This window comes from Atractosteus spatula, chromosome 27 (assembly GCF_055471065.1).
Source record: "Atractosteus spatula isolate fAtrSpa1 chromosome 27, fAtrSpa1.hap1, whole genome shotgun sequence".
Taxonomy (NCBI): Eukaryota; Metazoa; Chordata; class Actinopteri; order Semionotiformes; family Lepisosteidae; genus Atractosteus; species Atractosteus spatula.
In genome coordinates, this window is record NC_142732.1 from 2,606,524 (window position 1) to 2,626,473 (window position 19,950).

General features: G+C 42.8%; 1 protein-coding gene across 2 annotated transcripts; it reads right to left on the bottom strand.

The window, feature by feature from the left end:
• Nucleotides 1–103: 103 nt before the first annotated feature.
• On the bottom strand, nucleotides 104–19,295 carry rabep1 (rabaptin, RAB GTPase binding effector protein 1). 2 transcript variants are annotated; one of them, XM_088906824.1, is made up of 18 exons: nucleotides 19,138–19,295; nucleotides 12,758–12,877; nucleotides 11,987–12,190; nucleotides 11,316–11,476; nucleotides 10,923–11,042; nucleotides 10,107–10,242; nucleotides 9,099–9,277; nucleotides 8,513–8,617; nucleotides 7,308–7,769; nucleotides 6,890–6,994; nucleotides 6,092–6,208; nucleotides 5,496–5,594; nucleotides 5,044–5,184; nucleotides 4,483–4,672; nucleotides 2,432–2,487; nucleotides 1,934–2,032; nucleotides 1,217–1,333; nucleotides 104–1,024 (listed from the first exon to the last, which is right to left on the bottom strand). In XM_088906824.1, exons 1-18 carry the CDS (start codon nucleotides 19,181–19,183, stop codon nucleotides 923–925), a joined length of 2,559 nt encoding a protein of 852 aa, XP_088762950.1. In that variant the 5' UTR covers nucleotides 19,184–19,295; the 3' UTR covers nucleotides 104–922. The 2 variants fall into 2 exon arrangements, with proteins under 2 accessions (XP_088762950.1, XP_088762951.1); XM_088906825.1 differs by lacking the exon at nucleotides 1,217–1,333.
• Between the last annotated feature and the right edge of the window lie 655 nt (nucleotides 19,296–19,950).

The following is a 19,950-nucleotide window of genomic DNA, read 5'->3' on the forward strand; positions in this document are numbered from 1 at the left end:
AGGACTATTTATGCACACAACATGATATGCCCGTCATTATTTAGTAGAGACAAGAGCGCAATGAAGGGTAAACCTTCTTAATATCTGTGCTGATACCATAACCTTAATACACTAGGAAGGCCGTTTATTAATGTTAGTCTTAATGTGGACACAGAGACAACTATAAGGGAGAGGTATACAAAACCAAACCAGACATATTTTCTCCCTGGCAATTGAGTTGTAATGCAAATGCGACTTTGTACGACCGGTCATTTCTGAAATGAACATTTAAGACAAAAAATGCATAATACAAACCTTCTTAAATCACAAATGGACATTATGGGACATGAGAGAGTCCAGTTACGTTTTGTTTGTAGAGCAAAGTTATTACTTCATCAAAACAATATAGCATATAGATTTTGTTTACAAGTGTTCCATTTGGGACTCCTTCATTAGCTGGTCAGTTTAGTCTCGTGTTGTCCTCTTTCAGCAGGAGCCAGACAGCAAAAGAACTACGATTGAGAGAGATCTGCCGGTCCATGGAACTCTTGCTTGCACAAAAGACAGAAGAATTACAGAGCTCCTGTGCTAAAAACAACACAGCAGAGGAAACCCTCACCAGAGCAGCCCACCGCCACTTCTCACAGACACACAGGCAGGTTCCAACTGCGCCTGTCCTACCTTATTTCTTATTCAAACATTGTGTCTCATTAGTGTTCTCCGCACCACCAGCCTGCATTTCTCATTTATTCCGGGACAGGGACAGTTGTGTTGCATTCGTTTTTTTCCTTTTGTTTTAACTTTGTTTAATATTGTTATTTTAAAAATCTCTTTCCACCAGGCCCACAAGTGTCAGCTTTGCCCCCCCGGTTCCTCTAAAAGGAGAGAAAGGGTACAATACTGGGGCAGGCAGGCATCGGTCTGGAGGAGGCCAAGGGCATCATCATGTCTCAGGAAGCTGGCTGATGTCCGTCAGGTTGGTATCGTTTAGGATGGCACGGACTCGCTCCAAGCAGTCTGCCTGGCGGATACGCTCCAACTGGACCTACCAGGAACGAGGGACATCATGGTACAACCAAAATACAGCGGGAATCTGTGACACATTACTTCTCAGTTTACACAAAAAATGTCATAACATTATACAGAAAGGAGCCACAAAACAAGACAACATATGAGGGTCAGTCTACACTACTAAAGAAACAGGAACAACCTGAACTTTCAAAGTGTAGGAGGTTACCTGTAGAGTCTGTGAAAGCTTGACAAAGTCTCTCTGGACCTGTTCACTGACATCCAGCTCTGTTTGCAGCCTCTGGGCTTTATCCTTCTCATCAAGCACCTGGCTCTCCAGGGCTGCCTGAAACCAACCAGCACACCACAGTATGGCAAGACCTCTCTTGTGCTGCATTGCTCAACTGCTATAACATGCAGTCTGTTCATTTGCAAGAGATCTATAAAGATCTCCCTAATAGGTTATTATTATGATTTCTTAATTTAAGTTTTTCCTATTTGAGGAAGAAATCTTTAACCCCCCTGACCAACACCCATTATATTTATTTCTCTTTTTAATTAATAGCAAACAAAATACTTGGTTTCCAAAATCAAAATGAGGTCCAGGGGAGATGTTCAACCAACTATTTATTAAACAGTAAAAAGGGAAGGGAGAGATCTGGTAAATGTACAAACTGCTCTTCTTCAAGTCAGCCCATGAAGGAGAGGCAAATTCTTCTGCACACAAACAGCGACCAAAAATTCTCAATACAATATGGAAACAAAAAACTTTTGAGCAATTACCTTTTTGTGGTAATTTTTTAAAATAAGTATGATACCAAAACAATCGACAGGAAGGCCTTTAAAAACTAACAGAAGAAGAAATGGCCTTGTCTGCTCTAGGGTCAGGTGTGACAACTCCACTCTTACACAACTCTGTGCAGCCACCACCTTTACCCCCACTGACCTTTGTGCTGTTGGCTTCCTTCAGCTGCTCTTCCAATTTGCTCCTGAGTCCCTGAAGTTTCTCCAGCTGCTGCGTCTTCTCTGACAGGCTGCTCTCCAGCTGCCAGGAGATAGACAGGATGATCCCTAAGAGCTTCACTTCAAACACCACAATAATTAATTATTACTTCTTTAATTCATTGATATTTCCATTACAGGTTGTAAACTCAAATCCTTCCAACTGGCTTTCGCTGCACGCAAGTTCTGTATGACATTTCCTATTTCATTAATATCCCAATGTAATATTCATCTCTCCAGTCACTACATTTTCATTTTAGACCTGCTGTAGCTTGAATCATCTGTACCTTTAAAAATCGGCTTTAGAATAGTTGGAATAATGTCCAGAATAATATAACCAAAGTTATAGTTGGACATTATTCCAACTATTCTAAAGTTTTTCAGCCTTTAGCAAGATACTTCCAGGGAATAGAGTGTTTAACAAACCCCAGGTTTGCCTCACCTGCCCCTTTTCTGTTTTCACTCGTTCCAGCTCCGTTTTCAAGCTGGAGAAGGAGGCTGCAGAGTACAAACAAGAGTGAAATGGCAATTTTGTAAGATGTTCTTTTTGAATGTTACTGAACGAAAAAGTCATCTACTCTACAAAGTTTGGGATGCAACTTGTTACTCCATAAAGTATCGTAAACTGCTCAGCCCGCTTGCAAAACGGCAGTGAATCTTAGAACATGAGAGCAAAAGTTAATGGCGTGTGAAAGAAGCATGGAGATCCTCGCTGTGCACTTAACCCCTGCGCTGAACGCAAGACAAACCAAAGAGATGCACAGAGATGTGTCATCTAGTCAATCACGGTGCACCCTGAACCGGAAATAAAGCCAGTAACCCTAAAGCATAAACAGGTCAGGTTCCCTTTGGAGACTTTTTAAGAATTCCAGCCCATCAAACCCCTGCTGAGATCGACCGGCGCAGGAAGCACTCGGCTATCGCTACCCGCGAGCGGAGCCTGGACCCCCGCTCTGTACAGCACTCGCCCCACTCTTTCACCCTTCTCCTTGTGCTGCTCTGGTTGTCTTTCAGCAGATGGCTGCTGAATTTCTGTGTGCCTCCTTGTTTTTAAATAAAAATAGATTCCCATGCTGTTGGGAGTTCTTAAAGTCCTTTTCCAACATTGCTCAACACAAAAAAAAAACCTTTTCTTACACAAATCAACTTTTTCACAAGGTCCTGACATTGTCAGATCTGTAGAACTGTTAATTTAAACAGGTTTTAGAAACAAAGAGCAGTGACAGAAGCACAATGAGGAAGTGTCTACTGGTATTTTCACACCCAGCACATGGCATCGAAGCCCATGTGTACAGTTCTGTATTTCCTCTGAAGCTGCTACTATGCATGATCTGGATCAGAAAGCAGGTCATCCAATCTTGTAGAATTCACTTCTAATTCTGAAGTTTCAGCTGGCTACTTTTCTGGTTTTTAATGTTCACAAGGAAACAGCTGATCAAAGATATATAAACCCAGCACTTCAAACAAAGAAGTGTCTTCCTTCCCTGTTTGAGACAGGGATCCACATCAGTTTGGTCGTTTTTATTGATTTGATTTGCTCACAGAGGAAGAGAGCAGCCAAGGAAATATTTCTTTCAAGGTGTGTTTGGCTTCCTGGAAGAGAAGGGAACCCCCTTGCAATTTTTTTAAAAGTTTCTAGGGAAGAAGGGGGGCTGAAAGCAGAGACAAAAATACCAATTTGTCATCCCTGGCTTGCTCAACATGTGGTACGCCTACACAGAGGAAGTCAACACTGATACACATGAGCAACATCATTTATCAATGGGAAACAAAGTGACTGTCACAACAAGTAAAGAAAAGAGTCAAGACTGTAGTGAAACAGTGGCAGCTTGGTGCTCCACAGCACACAGGGTGTGAAAATACCTTTAAGGAACTCAGTTATGATGTTTCTTCCAACAGGAGGTATACTTTGTTAATTAGGTTATTAATAGCAAGATGCCTACAGTCTATGGCAAAAACACACAAAGCCAAAGCCAGTTTCAGTGCTGGCTTGGTTCATACCTTCCAAGATGTCTGATCAAGAGTCACCAAGGGACGGAAAGGAAAGGAAAAAAAGAGATTTTAGGGAAAACGATAAAAAGATGAAGAGTTTAAGAGATGTATTAGATGACCAAGGCCCTGGTGACATTATCACAGGTACCAGGAGAGCTACACTGTACAGAACTAGACTATTTATTTCATGGGGAAATCACTTACTACAAAGTATTGGAAGTATTGACATTTATTATCGCAAAAGAAGAAATACACACTGTCTGACAATTTGAACTGAATGACGTAAGTATAGCTATTATGAACACTAACAAAGAAGAACACTAAAAACACAAGTGAGGCTCACAAAGCCATACGACTCAGGTTTTGGATCTAAAAGGAAATTTATTGTCTTTTTTCCCTTTGTTTTTCCTTGTCTGCAATAATAATCCCTGTACTCTTACAGTACAACTATCCTTGCTAGTGTGACACCTGCTCTTGAAGAGAAATCCCGTTTAGACTCACCAATCTCTTCCTTGCAGCCCTCGATTTCTAGCTGCAGAGTCTCCTCCATGTTTTCTTTGAGGCACTGTTCTGCCTGGATTTGCTCCTTCAGGAAGAGAATTTCCGCCTTCAACTTCTCCTCCAAGTGATCAGCTGCTGTGCGCACTGCCACAATGTCCTCCCTGTACTGCAACACCAGAGCCTGCAGTTCCTGAAACAGCGGACAGACAAGACTTGATTTTCCTTGGAGGATGGTGCTTTCATGTTTTTCGATCAAAGTCTCAATGTCTTAGCTTTTGCCCTTTCCTTCCATGCCTCTTAGTTAATAAATGGATCTAAGTATCTAATTAGCTGTATGAATGTGTTTGTTCTCTACAGGTTTCCGAAATGTGTTTAGGATACTACTTGAAAATGCTTGAGTCAACAGCATCTTTAAGCCATTACCTCTAAAAACACTGTGTCCAATGGAAACCATGAGAATAAGTTTCAGTGCTTCTCTTCAGTTTTTATTTGACCCTCTGGACCTCGTTGTTCCTATGTTTTAAAGCTGACAGTATGAATGAAAATGACACAATGGCATACCTGCACTGACGAGGGCATCCTGAAGTCCTCTTGCTGCTGAAGACTCAAGTGTAGCCGGTGTTTCCCCTGCAAGCTCTCGTTCTCTCTCTGCAGTCGACTGAGCTCCTCTGCCACCTGCTCCCGGGACTGTGTCAGGACAGCCTGCGTGGACAGACAGCGCTCACAGAAATTGCTCATACCGCTACAGTCATGGGACTATTCAGTATGTTCCATGTTCTTCAATATGTTAACATATTTTTAAATGTGTTTTGCATTTCAAAGCATGCTAGCAGTCAGATACCAAGCTTACAACTATCCATTTTTCTCGCTGGGAGATTTTTGCAAGTACAGAAAATGCACAGAGCAAAGAGGAAATTAACAAGCAGACAAATGTTGACAGTTAAATTAATTTCCGGTTTTTGGAATAACGTACTACTCTCTCAGTGATAGGATGATAAGAATCTGAAACTCACCATCTGGTCCTGCGTGCTTCTCTTGGCTTGTACCAAAGCCTGCTTCAGATGGCTGAGAACTGCCTCGGACTCCTGGACCTTCTGCATTAGTGTGGAGACCTGCAAATCACCCCGAGGTCAGGGAAAATCAGCATGAAAATACGCTGTCGTTTCCACACTGAATTACATGCCTATAACACATGACATGAAGAGGTAGGCAGAACCATCTGGAAACCACCTGCAATAGCTGAAGCATCACTGAACTGTTGATTTCTTGTTTTTACTCTTCAAAAAGAAAGTTTCCAGTAAGTAAAACCTTTACATTATATTCCGACTTCTAAGCCGATAATAAAAATAATAATACAAACATACTGTAGCTGTGTGTGAGACAAGTGTTAATGTGACTAACATTAGTAGTGACTAACATTGCTTTTACGCCAGACTGTGGATACACTGGATTAGATGTGACATGATCTACTATTTGTCAAGATAAAAATTGCTAGGTACATTACATACACAGTTAACAAGTACTTGTCATTAAATGCTACTACCACCGCATAGAACAGTTAAGGTGTCAGTACACATTCTGTAGGAGTGCACGGGTGACTGGTGCTGACCTTGGCACTGGTCTCCTCGCTGCTCTGTTTCACAGATTCCTCCAGTTCCTGCTTCTCACTCATGGTTTTCTCCAATTGGTCATTGGCCTGTCGAAGCATCACCTGTAACTTCTTCACCTAGGATTAAAAGTGACAGAAAGACGTGCAATGAGATCAATTTTTAACTTGCGCACTCTTTGAATGTTATTAGGAAACCAATCACTCTCAACTAAAGAGTTCGTAAAAGAAGCAGCAGTGGTTAAATCTTTGAACTCATAACTGTAAAGTTTAAATCATGTTAATACTGTAAGGTGTGGGTGGCAAAAGATACTGGAAGATATGAATTTGGACATTAAACAGTGGGGGATAATATTATGCAACAGCATAACAACACCCCAACCTCTGAAAACAACAGGGTTGTGGTAGTATGGAACGGGTCACCCAGCTCTGTGACCCTGGCTCCTCAAGAAATGGCTGGATTAGATCCTCAGATCAATTAGCTACTAACTACCGAACAGGCAAGACGGACCAAATGGCTTCCTCATATTACTAACCTATGTTACACTTTTCAAATTCCATCCTCCAGTAAAAAAGTGCAGAACAGGGACACATGACAATTACATTAATTTAATAAGCGAGTTATTTCAGCATTTACATTTAATGTTAACTCTGAGGAAGTGCAATTTCCTCTATTCTAGTGCAGTATGGGTGCAGGGCTGTAATTACGCCACAGGTGCAGTCATTGTTGGCTATTCCAAGTCACAGAAAAGGCAACTGCAACTCCAAACGATGAAATAAATGCGGTGAGGTGTGGCAGACCTGGTCACGTGTCTCTGCCTCTTGACCTTGAATGACCTGCAGCTGCTTTTCATAGTTAGAACACATATCACAGCGGCGGCCCAACTTCCTGCCAGCATTTTTCACCTGTAAGAAAAATGCATTGCAATAACGATTAATATACAATTCTGGTGTCAACCAAAGCGTCCAACTCTGCTGCACTATAACAGACGCACACCAATTAACTCCTGCTCTTTCAAGCGACCCTTGCTTTCCACTTTTCAACCAATACATGGTTGACTCCATAGGCGACATTTCTGCCCGATCACTTCACCTATTTAATTTAACTAGCTATCGATTTTGTCCACATCACAACAGTCTGCATTCACAAATTTTGTATACTTTCCGTATTGCCTGCAAAGTGCACAAAAAACATTAATCAAGAAGAGAGAAGTCCAACCTCTTGCTGCAGCAGGTTCCACTCGCTCTCGCTGACCAGCCTGTAGCCAGAAGTGGGAAGGTAGGCGGTGTCGGGAGCCTGAGAGATACTGGAGAGCAGGGAGGCGGTCTCCTCCTGCTCGGGGGTCATGGCCTTGATGGCCTTTTCCTGGTCCTTGGTGAGCAGGAATGCCCCCGTGGAGAGCTGAAAGGAGCTCAGAGAGGACGTATCAAGGTTCTCCGAGCCCCCGCAGTCCGCCCCCACCAGGGGCCCAAAGTCAGACTCGTCCAGGTTGCTGGCGGACTTGGCTTTGTGGTTGCAGCCCAGGCCACGCGACTGGAGGGACCCTCCTGAGGACCCCAGGCTGTCCGTGGACTGTGCTCTTCGCAGGCCCTCCTTGAAGAGATCGGAGCCATCCAGAGCGGTCATGGGCTCCATGTCTAAGGAATGCAGGGAGCTGTGGATGCTGTGGTTGATGTTGGACTGTGGGAGAAAGAAGCAGGTGACGCGGCAAGAGTACAATTGGGAATTTTTAAGTAAAATGTGCCTCATGTAACTAATAAAATTAGCTTAAAAGAAGATACCCCTGATTACAATGCATTAATGCCTCCTATTTGTCCTCTCCGCTGGGACACTGAATAGGCCATCCTAATAAAGAAAAGTACATAATTCACCCAAGAACAGTCCATCACATCAGGTGCCCTCGTATTTGCGTTCAAGCACACCTCAGGTTCATATCCCTGGTTTTTTTCCGCCTCCACTAACAATATGAACTCCAATCCACTCCTTCTGAACAAGCAGATTTGCCTTTCCGTCACTCTTCAATGCGCTACAGCGTTTGCTCGCTCTCAAGGTTTATGGGAGAAATATTACCTCTCTGCCCAAGCGTATTATCATTCCGCCTGTCCACCCGAAGCTGAAAAAAATTACCGGTACTTAGAAGTATTGTTAAAGAAGTAGTTAGAAATCCTTAGTTGCCTTCATCTGTGATTTAACTCATTTTTAGACTTGGAAACAAGAGTAGGTTCAGCCTGTAAACCCAGTGGTTAGCCAAAACATTCCCAGGGCAAGCCCATGCGTGCTTGTTGTTCATTCGTAATTTAAACACGAACAGTTCACCAATCGGGGGCACCACTCCTTTCCAACAAAAGGTGGTTCAGTACTGTATAACTTTTCAAAAACTCCATGCCGTCAGTTTTCTACATCCACAAAGATTCTGATTTTACCTCGTCATTAGGTAGAGTAACGAGAGAGTCTTCAGCTGGTTCTGCCTGTTCTATCCCTGCTTCGTCTTTCAGACCCTTGGCTCTCATCTGCTGCTCATCCTCCTCCTATAATAAAACATCATGCCTCTAAAACAATACTGTGTGTGTAAATTAAGATAGCAAATAAGCTTAAGACATAACGAAACATTAAAAAAAGCTAGTTTAAGAGGCTGATGGGCCCAAACTTCAAATACCTGATACCACTACTGCTGTTGTATTCTTAAGAGAGGTATTTTACCCCATTTCCTATAATTAATCCAGGTAAATAGACATTCATTCAGGGAGAATTTACCAGTCATGGACTAGCCTCAATCAAAGGGGAGCTTTGTATCCATCATACACTAAATAACATGAAAGGCAGTATAATCGGTGGTCCTGTACACTATTGAGATTAGCAGAGTCTGTTAATCAAACTTTCCAGTAACTCAATTACATGTCCTGGCTATAGATGTGGGGTTTTAATGCATCAAAATGAATGTATTCTTGGCACTCTAAATTGGTGGTGCCCAACGAGAGGAAGGGTCTGGACAACTGTTCTGTAACACACCTGGTCTCTCTTCTTCATCTCCTCCACCTGGCGCAGCTGCTCAGAGGACAAGACGCTTTCGATGCGCTGCATGTCCCTCATCAGCAGTCGCTGGGACTCCAGGAACTGGTCATTAGCGCGCTGCCAGGTGTGCTTGAGCTGGTTGTGCTGTTGCCTCTCCAGCTCTAGTAAGTGACAAACTGTGAAGGAGAATTCCCATTAGACTGGTGCTCCAGAACTCTTACCACCGAACGAGTGACACTACGCAGAAAAAGATGGAAAGTTTTGCTAGAGCAAGAGAGAACCATCCATCCAATTTTCAAACCGCTTCTTCCAAGGTCAGGGTCGCAGGGGAGTCGGAGCCTACCCCAGTAAGCAATGGGCACAAGGCAGGGTGCACCCTACACGAGACGCCTGTCCATCGCAGACATGCACAAACTCACACCTCTGTCCCATCTTCCCAGAGGCCAATAAACCTAATAGTTTGTTTTTGGACTTCAGATCACCTGAATGAAACCCATGCAAACATACAAACTCCACGCAGATTTCACCCCAGAAGCAGAACTGAACCCTGGGCCCCAGGGCTGCTAGGCAGCGCCACCGTACCGCCCCAGGAGCTGGCCATCCATTCAGCACAACTATTTTAATAAGTCAAGTGAATAAGAATAAGTGTGTCTACATGGAAACTTATCTAAAAACTTATCTGCCAAAACTTCTCATTCCCCACCTTCTGTCATATGGCTGACTTGAAGCAACACTATACCTCCATTCTGAGTTTAGTCTAAAGCTCTTGAGGAGAGGAAGTGTATCTCAGTAAATCTGAATGGAAGGCAGAGGGTTGTTATATGTTACAATCTGCAATAATCCCAGTGCACCATTTGTGCATCAAGATACCACAGCGGACACTTCCTGCTCAGATCCAGTTTTAGAACTTCTAAGATTTACTGTAGTTGGCATTCCATAACAAGAGCAAACATCAACAGTACTATGAGATAAGAAATACTCATTTTCTATTGCATTTTTATTCACCTTCATGTAGTTCTTTGCGTAGCTTCTCTGCATCTTCTTGCAGAACGGACTTCTGGGTGTTCAGGACTGCCACATACATCTCCAAATCTGTGCGACAGGACTTCTCCGCTTCCAGGACGTGATTCATCTCCATCACCTAAGACGCATGAACACAGGGGTGAGGTCATGGTAAAATCACATACCTTTATGTACATCCCGTATATGTTGTTTCTGAATTAAATACCTACCAGGGAAATAGTCAGAAAATGACAAAAACAAGCTAAACAGCCTTGTCTAATTTTTAACCTGTCCTTTAAAATCTAGGCATCACTTTAATTATCAATTATAAAAAATCCCACAAACTACCCTTTGTCTTTATTTGAAGTAAAAACACCCTTATAGTAAGCCCACTATTTACACTTATTTGAAGCATAACACAAACATAAATACACAAACAGAAGGCACATCTACAAAGATTAAAGAAATTAAACTTAAAACTGTTATGCTAATTCTAATCCCAACTGTGTGTAGTACAACTGTGTGTAAGAGCAGTGGAGAGGTTCTGGACAAGATTTGGGTCCAAATCCCAAGCAAGAGAACAGCTGTACCCTTAAGCAAGGTACTTCACCCAGATTGCTTCAGCAAAACACCCAACTGTATAAAATGGGTGTAAATGTATGTCTCTTTGGATAAAAGCAGCAACCAAATGTATTGGTATTAACAATGATAGTTTTCTGTATGCACTCAGCTGCAGCTGCTGTTAGGGCCAACCCAGCTGTCAGAAGTGCCTTGACAAAACGGCTGCCAGATGCCTTCTTCTTGCACTACCGTACTCACCTTCGATGCCTCCAGCTCCTTCACTCTGTTTTCTGCCACAGTCAGCTTCGCCTTGAGGGCGGCGATCTCCCGTTCCATCGGCATTACCACGGACCGAAGCTTCTCTGCATCCTCTTGGGCCTGAGGCAATCAGAAGTCAGGGCACAACTTTCTTATTTTAAAAAAAAGGCCCCGATGTCATGTAAGGCAACAACTTCTTCTCATCACACGGGGAAGAAAGAAAGCCAGCTACTCTTTCAACAACCATGTCACATTGCACAGAAAACAGGTTTTTCCACAAATAAAAATAATATTAACGTGTAGTAGAGAAAATAATGTGATCAATGAAGGTGACACTGTCATGTAAGTAACATAGTAATTCAGAGTAAATTAAGAGAGCGTTGCTACGCCAACCTTCTTCATCTCGTTCTCCAGGTTCTCCTCCTGCTGCCCCTCTGACAGCCGGCGGCGCAGCTCGGCCATCTCCCGCTCAGCGGCCTCGCGGTACTGCGCCCACTGCGCCCGCTCCTGCTCCAGCCGCTGGTGGAACTGCAGCTCGTAGTCCCGCACCGTCTCTGAGGGGCACAGGCACCCGGCGTCAGGGGCAAACTGGACCGCGGCTTCACCCGGGCGGGTGCAAGCTCACGATTAACTAGAGCGATCAATCTCGACTGTAGGCCGAGCGCCTGAAGATCACCATCTGATCCAGGAACACTCATTAATGTCCATGCCATCTAGGCAGTAGTGAAGTCATTAATTTGCTTGTAAAACAAGTTTTCAGGCTTTTTTAGATAGATTTGCAAACATCCATCCATCATCTGACAGCTTTATCCAGTGCAGGGTCGCAAGGGAATTGGGAGTATCCCAGGAGGAAGGCGGGATACTCTCTGCTTTTTGCAAATGTTACTTCCTACCCTCTGGCATTCCATGTTGCATTGAGTGAGCTTGCTACAATAATGCACTTAATATAAATCTCGAGAAGATGATGCTGCAAAACAGATATGACAGTGTAGCACTATTCATGCTTTCTACTGGGAGATCCCCGCTACAGTGCTGGCGGAGAGACAGTGGGACAGCTCCAGTACCTTTCATAATGGCCTGAAGTGAGGCCACCTCCTCCTGCCACTGCCTCTTCACCTGGTCAATGGCCTCCTGTTTCGTGCTCTCAGACACAGTGGCGACGGCCTTAATATTCTCCATCTCTGCCTGGGCATCTGCTAGTTTAGCTTGCAGCCGGCTCAGCTCCACCTGGGATGTCTCCAAGGAAGCCCCCTGCCTCTTCAGCTCCTCTACACAAACACAGAACAGTGGGGAAAGGGATAAGAAAAGAAATAGTGAAAGAGCTGGAGAATCAAGAATAACACAAAAGAAGAGGGGGAAGATGTTTTAAAGAAAGCGGAGATTGCACTGAGAATTAACAGAGGCATGGACAAAAGAGACAGTGTGAAAGCAAAGGAGTTAAAAAGACTAATTGCTAAATTCTGATTCAACCTCCCAGGAATAAGGTGAATCAAAGCATCACACTACTATGGCTCATATTGACCCGCTGCCTGATGAGTCCCAGTGTACAGATTGGGAATGCAAAACTCCAGATCTGGAGGCAGGTTGTGTCTGGAGGATTTCATTTCACACACACAAGCTTCCAGGTTTTTAACATAACCAGACCAATCTAACTCTTTCCTCCATTATGTGTGTGCTGCAGGCATAAAGAGACATACCAGGCCTGCCACCCCTTTGGGTGATGCACCCCCGTCTACATGAAGAGGGGACCCATGTAAGAAGACTGGAAGACATTTGCTTTCAGGCCAATACCACCTCTCTTACCTAAGCGTGTAAAAAAACAGACAGCGGCATACCTTCCTTGGACAGGTAGAGCTCCTTGAACTTGGCTCTCTTCTGATTGAACTCCATCTCCAGCTGCTGTTTGAGCTTCAGCTCCTGTTCAAGCTCCGCCAGGCGCCGCTGTAGCTCTCCCACTAGAGAAACAGAGAGAAACAGCCGTGTGATTGCACTGCAGGGAGATCGGAGAGCTTGTTTTTTTATGTACACATGCATGCTAATTGGCATGTTATTTGATTTGACATGTACAGTATATAAGGCCCCCAACAACTGTCACTAAACCTTCCTGGACATTTCTCAACGTATCATATGCCATACATGCACAAAATTACAAATCACATAAAAGAAAGTCACAGAGTATTTTAAATGTACAAGGTTATGTGGTCTGAAATATCCTATACTTTGATATGTATAACAGCAGGAAAGCAGAATATTAAGACAGAGAGTATAGGAGTTGAATGGAATAGGATACATACTGTATGGAATCAGATTGGATGGCAATAGTTTAAATATTATTATATACTATATTATTATTATATATATTATTATATACTGCTTCCGAGTCATCCCAAGAGTAAGCAAATGAAAGGCTAGAAAGCAGGGACCCAAATGACATGAATAAATCTACAAAGAAAAATAAGCTGAAAAAGACAGCACTTTATAAAATGATTAAGAAACAACGTGACCTAGATAAACATGAAGTGTATAATGAGTTGGCAAAAAGGTATAGTACAAAAGCCCACAGTTAGGATATAATATTATAACGGAGGCTAAAATAATAGTTTTTTTCTGTATTACAAAAGTGAAATGATTGTGTCTCAGAAACGGGAACACTTGAGATGATAAAAGAGAAATGGCTGAAGGATTAAACGAATATTTCACAGAGGTGAAAGGACTTTGTCAAAGAAGATAAAGTTCTATATTAAATAATATCATTACTGAAGCGGTACTAGAAGCACATAAGATAAAAAAAATCCTCCAGGGTATGATGATATTCTACCAACCGAACAAGAGAAGTTTAAAGTCCACTAACAAATGCCTTCCAGCAGCTTCCTGAGTCGAGCAATTAGAAAACGCAGAGTACAGTCATAACAGGGTGGCAACACCAAACCAGGTAATTATATACAAACAGCCTATGTCTTATTTCTCTTATATGCAAGGTTATGGAGAGATAATTAAAAACAACCCAGAGAATCATCTGTGCAGTATGTTAATAATGTTCTGGAGAACAGTCAAAAAGCATGCTTAACCACCTTGTTAGATTATTCACTGAACAAACAATAGAAGAAATGGCTATAAACTAAGAATACAATAAGGTGCTGTATATTTAGATTTTCTGAAGGATTTTGATAAAAGTTCTTAATGAAAGATTAATTCTCAGAAGAAGGCATGCAGAAAAACGTATTTTTCTGGAGTGTAATTTCAATTCAGTCAGAATATGTTTGGAAGCAATAAAAAAAGGTAAACACCTTAGTTCAATCTGTAGTATGTAAGTAAAGGTATGTTATGTTGAAACTATAAAACACAGTAGCAAGAAAAATAATGTGTCACTAGAAAAAAAGATACTGCTGCTCTGGTATCAGTCTTGACAAATGCAAACAGACATAATCCCAGGCTGAAAGAGTACCTATACTGACATATTAAAAAAAAACTATCACTGTAGTCGTGAAAAGAGAAGACCAGGCAGACATCTGATTCAAGTATTCAAAACAATGACAAAATCAACCCAGTGGTTTTCTGAAGAATCAACGGCGAGACAAAAACCTGAGGACAGGTGAAAATTACAAGTAGGTGCTTTTAAAGCTGAGATCGGGGTGCACATTTTACACAAAGGGTTGTGAGGGCCTGAAACAAGCTGCCCAGCAATGCTAGTAAAAAGGATGCCCACGCGTCACTCAAGAAATGTCTGGATAAGTCTGAGGACTTGTACTCACAGGCTGTGATGTGCTATGGACAATGGTGCAGACCTTACTACATTAATTCTGCAAAGACAGGGGTATTTCCATCATCATGAAACAAGATAAGAATGTGTAAAGGTTCTCAAGATTTTAAAACTACCAAGAGAGATTAAAATAATTTAAATTTTCCTGAATGTGTTCGTAATAACTAAAATGATCCTTTATCACAGCACCTCACATTCTCATTGAAGAATGCACATTGAAGTGTCTCCCACATGAGTTATCTCTGACTGGAGAAGCCACACATCTATCGCCGACATCACTGTAAGCCTGCTGATGTCCAGCTAGTCACAGGAGTTGCTGTCATACTAAACATTAAGACAACAAAGGCCAACAAGCTCCTAACCTACCCTGGCAGAGCTCATTAATTGCACCGCATTCAGTGACAACATCAGTCTCAGTCTAGTTATGACGGCATCCTTTCTGGTTATGTGTGTTTTATAAAGAACAACCCTCATGACCTTGTAATCTCACGGCAGCCCTGGACAGACTGAGGATCCCTAATTGCAGGCCAACCTTCAGCAGAATGTATTTTGATAATGCAAGTAAAATACAGCTCAAAACAGTCACATACTGCTGAATATGATCCCTGACCCCTGGACGTAATTCTTGCTGTTTATCGTATGCTAGAACATTCCAGGGCCTTTCAAAAACATAATAATAACGCTCCTGTTTGGCAATTCTCCTAGAAAATCTAAATTAAGAAGAAAATAAACAGAAGTGAAATTTCAATCATGGCGTTGTCCAGAAGGAAGTGGGATTGTTCATGGCCGTCCGAGAAGTATATCATGACATTACTAACATTTGGATCATGAAAAACAGTGATTCTCCTTCCTAAATGTAGACATCTCACATCTCCATTTCAGCACAGGGGCATTCCACATGTACTCTGCCCCTGAAGCCAGCAACCACCCACCTAAAGACAATAAAAGACCAATTCCAGAAAGACTATATTCAGAGTAAAGGAGAGTTTTACAAACTACTGTTTTTTTAACACAAGGTTTCCATTCCATATCACGTATTCTAGACCATTGGCTTTGATTACAGAATTAAATAAAGCAAAAAAATCTTGATCCAAAGTCTGTCTAATTAAAAAATGTTAAATGCATCAGCCCCGAACAAACTGCCTCTCTGTGATCCCCCAGGGCTCTGCTGAACGTACACATAAAGCACAAACCTTTAAAGACAAATCAAAAACAAGAAAAACAAGATGTAAGAACACAGGAACAGTCACAGATGAGAGGAGCCCATTTAACCCGTATTTTGCATGAACAGAGGTGGAGAGAAGCAAAGACAAAGAATGTAAAAAAAATTAATACATTGAGCAGTCAGAAACCTTTTTGTAACTTTCTGGGGAATAAACAACACTACGGTGGTATTTAAAAAAAATAGCAGCAAGTGCTCTGCATTTGCTATAAATGAAATTTCTACATTTTTAAAGAAGATGGAAAAGCAAACATGACTGATTTAAGAAAAAAATGAAACTGTCCACTCTGTTTGAAAATTCGCCTCCTTTAATATTCCTAATGCATGATTCCCTGTGGATTTCCAAGCCTTTTGGAGGTACTGTTTAATGCATACAATGTACAGTATGTTACTGACACTGTGGTTTAGAAGCCCACAGTCCTGCAGAAACACTGAATTATTTAGCATGACTGGGACCAGCAGTTAGGAGCTGACACACGCAATGAAAACAGCAACAAACTGTTGTTGCCCACTCCACTAAGACTGAACAATGGACTAGAACAACATCCGTCACTATCATTACATTTATTTGGAACTCAACTGTTAAAAATACACCTCAAAACGCCTTCTGAGGCGTATTAAAAACTCTAAACATTTAAAAGTTTGTCTTGTTTTTGATTCAAAAATTGCTGTTCAATGTCTTACAGCCCCGGGTTTATAACCCTTCTCTGGCTGGAAGATACTCAAGTTAACAGCACATAAAAATACATAATTACTTTAAGAATGGTTATTTTAAATGATAAAATTAGAATCGGAACAGCACAAGAAAATACTGGATGTAAATTTTATTAGATAAGAACCTTTAACAGACCAAAACAGACCACAACACTTGGACTAATATTACACACAGATAGTTTTAGGGTAAACAAAATGATTCTAGGGGCCCACTGGACAATTCATGAGGAAGCAGAAGTGAGTCTGACAGTAGCTGTTAATTTCCTTACAGTGATTCTGCTATTACCATTATATTCTAATCTGAATAGTCGAACCCAGAAGCTTGTTGAAAGGCTTAAGGCTCAGGGAAAGCTGTGAAGACATACATGAGTCATGCACATTGTGCTCCGAGTACAACGTGACACTTATTTGTGACCCTATAGCCCCCCCACCCCACCCCATTCAAATATCAAAAGCAGAAGCAATTGTATCTAGGTTTCACTCTTGAAATATCAGAGCTTACCAATGACTCTTAACCAAAATCAAGATGCTCTAGTGCTGTGATTCACATTTACTCTGTAGAGATTCCCATTCTCAATCATTTAACTACAGGACAAGCAACTCTTTCCAACAGGTATGAAAAGGTTGACTCCTTAACTTCAAGTGCTTCAATGCACAACTATTCATTATCAATAGATGTTTTCTATGTGACATAGTTCTCTTCTCAGCATAGTCCTGATAAGTGCTGAAGCAACCTGGAACCTAACCCAGCAGTACAAGGTGCAAGACAGGCCTGCCTAGCATAATGTCCAGAATGCAAATCCTTCAGCACAGGCAAGCATTTCCATTTTGAGCTGTATTTCTACACAGGTAATTTAGAAACACTAATGACCCTGGCCAGCTTGTTGTTGAGAGGCTGGAGGAAACAAGAGCACTCTCAGGACAGTCAGGGAACATGAGGTGAACATGCAAGCTCAACAAACCAGGTGTTCCAGTCCAGAATCGAACACTATGAGACAGCAGTGCTAACCGTAACTCACTGTGATGTCTCTTCAATGTGTCTATAAATGAGTATAATCCCAGGACTGTTTAGGGGCTAAAACAATGGATCATCTAAAAAAATGTTTTTCACTAAAAATCTGGTTACTTTTTTCCCCATCTAATCCTGAAGGCAGCACCATTTAGGCGGAACAATATCCAATTCCCTTAGATCCTTAAAGATGTGTCTTTTAGTTTAGGAATCAACAGTTATAAGGACGTAAATACAAATGTATCCTTCTAATCATTTCTAGCAATGTTTTAGCTATTAACATGAACTGAAGATAAAATGATTCCTATACTGTATATGCAAATGTTTTTTTCTTTAAAATAAACTTTATTTATTTTGAAACAAGAGCAATTGCATTTAACAACCTTAACTTCTAAGGGTGAAAAGCTATCATTTTTGCAATTATAGCTTTGTTACCTTTAGTTAACAATTACCCTTCAGCTCCTAATGTCACATACAGTACTATTAGTCATACTAGAAAATACTCTAGTTCACTGTGGTTTACAGCTTGTAACGTGAGTCATTTTCTATGCCTGCAACATTATAAAACTTGCCAAAACTTCTAGTAGCTGACAACCTGCAAGTGTATAAAAGCCCTATTTTAAAGATCTTTCCGTTTTTAAAAGGAACAATGTCTCTTAAAGCTACGCGGTATATCGCAGTGGCTAGGCCATACGAATCTCACAGGGAATAAAAAGTGTTAACGTCTTTAAAACCGCCAACTGAACAATTCGGTTTTGCACCGGATCGTAACAAGTGTATCAAGTAACAAGTGTAAAGTAAATGTTTAAATGTGTGCTTTTGACGCACAACCGAACCGCCTTTCAATTATTTCCGACATCATGAACGAAAGGAAATTCTGTAGACGGTGCTCTACACAGGATATCGCAGCATGGATCAAGAATTAATCAGCGTGTCTGCTGGTTATATGCGGTAGCAGTGCATGGTGTCGCCCTTATAAACACACTTGACGGGGGTCGAGTCACACTCCTCTGTCTTCAGCCCGTTCCTTCAATCGCATTACTGCAAACAAGCACCCTGCCCCTCGGGATCACAGAGAGGAGCGTATCGGCCCGCCAGTAACGGCATCTGCCGAATCTGACAAAAACAGAGCATCTGAGAAACCGGGAAAGAGGGGGGAACCGGAGAGCCCCGCCAGCGACCCTGAACCCCCCCCCGCCAGCGTGCGAGCAAGAGCCGGTGACAGGTCGGTCCGTTCAGCGCCACTGCCTGCAAGGGGGTAGACGGCTTCGCTTGCCCGACAGGCTCCCCAAAACCTCCAAATCGCGGCAACATCTGAAAACATCAGGTGGCCAAAGCCCCACACGCGACTGTCACACAGGGAGAGGATGCGCCTAGCGACGCGCCAGCGAGAGCTACCTAGCCGGGCGCGGGCAGCAGGGCGAGCCCGGGGCTGTGCAGGCCGCTGGCCTGATTCTCCACAGCACACGCACGAAAAGGGAAAGAGCCTTTAAACACGGGGGGTCGTTACCATCGTGCTGGGGAGGCGGGGCGGATCCCGAGCCCTGTTCAGCCATGGTGTCCGGGGTTTCAGATCGCGGTGCCCGGCTCACAGGGAGAGAAAGCTGGGAGTGCCCAAGAGCGCGGACAAGCAGCTGGGAGAGACACACATCAAAACATCAGCGGGGCAGCCGGGCGACTGCGCATGCGCGGGCGGGGCGCCGCTGACCCGGGGCGGGGGGCGGGGCTTGTGCTCTGGAAGGGGTGGGCTTGAGAGCTCAAGCCTGCGCGTCGATCTGCTTTACTAGAATTTACCAGGTTATTTAACGAGTCGAACGGATGCCCATTTTATTACGATATAGGATTGCACTTATTAATAAAGACGTTAATGTAAAGTAACTTAATGTTTACCATAAGTTAAACGCTAGGTGGACAGCTGGTCAGCCCAGACGACTTAAATCTTAAATCTCAATTTGTAATTTGGGGGAATAGGTCCCCCACATTCTGTCAAGCTCCTCAGAACCTGCCCTGAAATGTCAAGGTGTGTCCACTCCCCACATTCCCACACAGCACTTCAGCCAGGACGTCCAGACCTGAGATGTAGCTGCCCCAGCTTTCATGATGGGGAACTGCTACAGGGGCCAACGTAGCCCAGATTGCACCTTCTCCTCGCCCAGTTTACACAGGTCTGACCACAAGAGGAGCTCAGCACCTCTGCAGGACCGCAGAGTTTATCCTGGCCCATCGTCAGCAGCAGCCCCTGGCCGGTAATGGGGTAGACTGAGGTATCACCCCAGTGCTCTGACACCACCACAGCCAACATCTCTTTCTCCAGTCCTTAGTC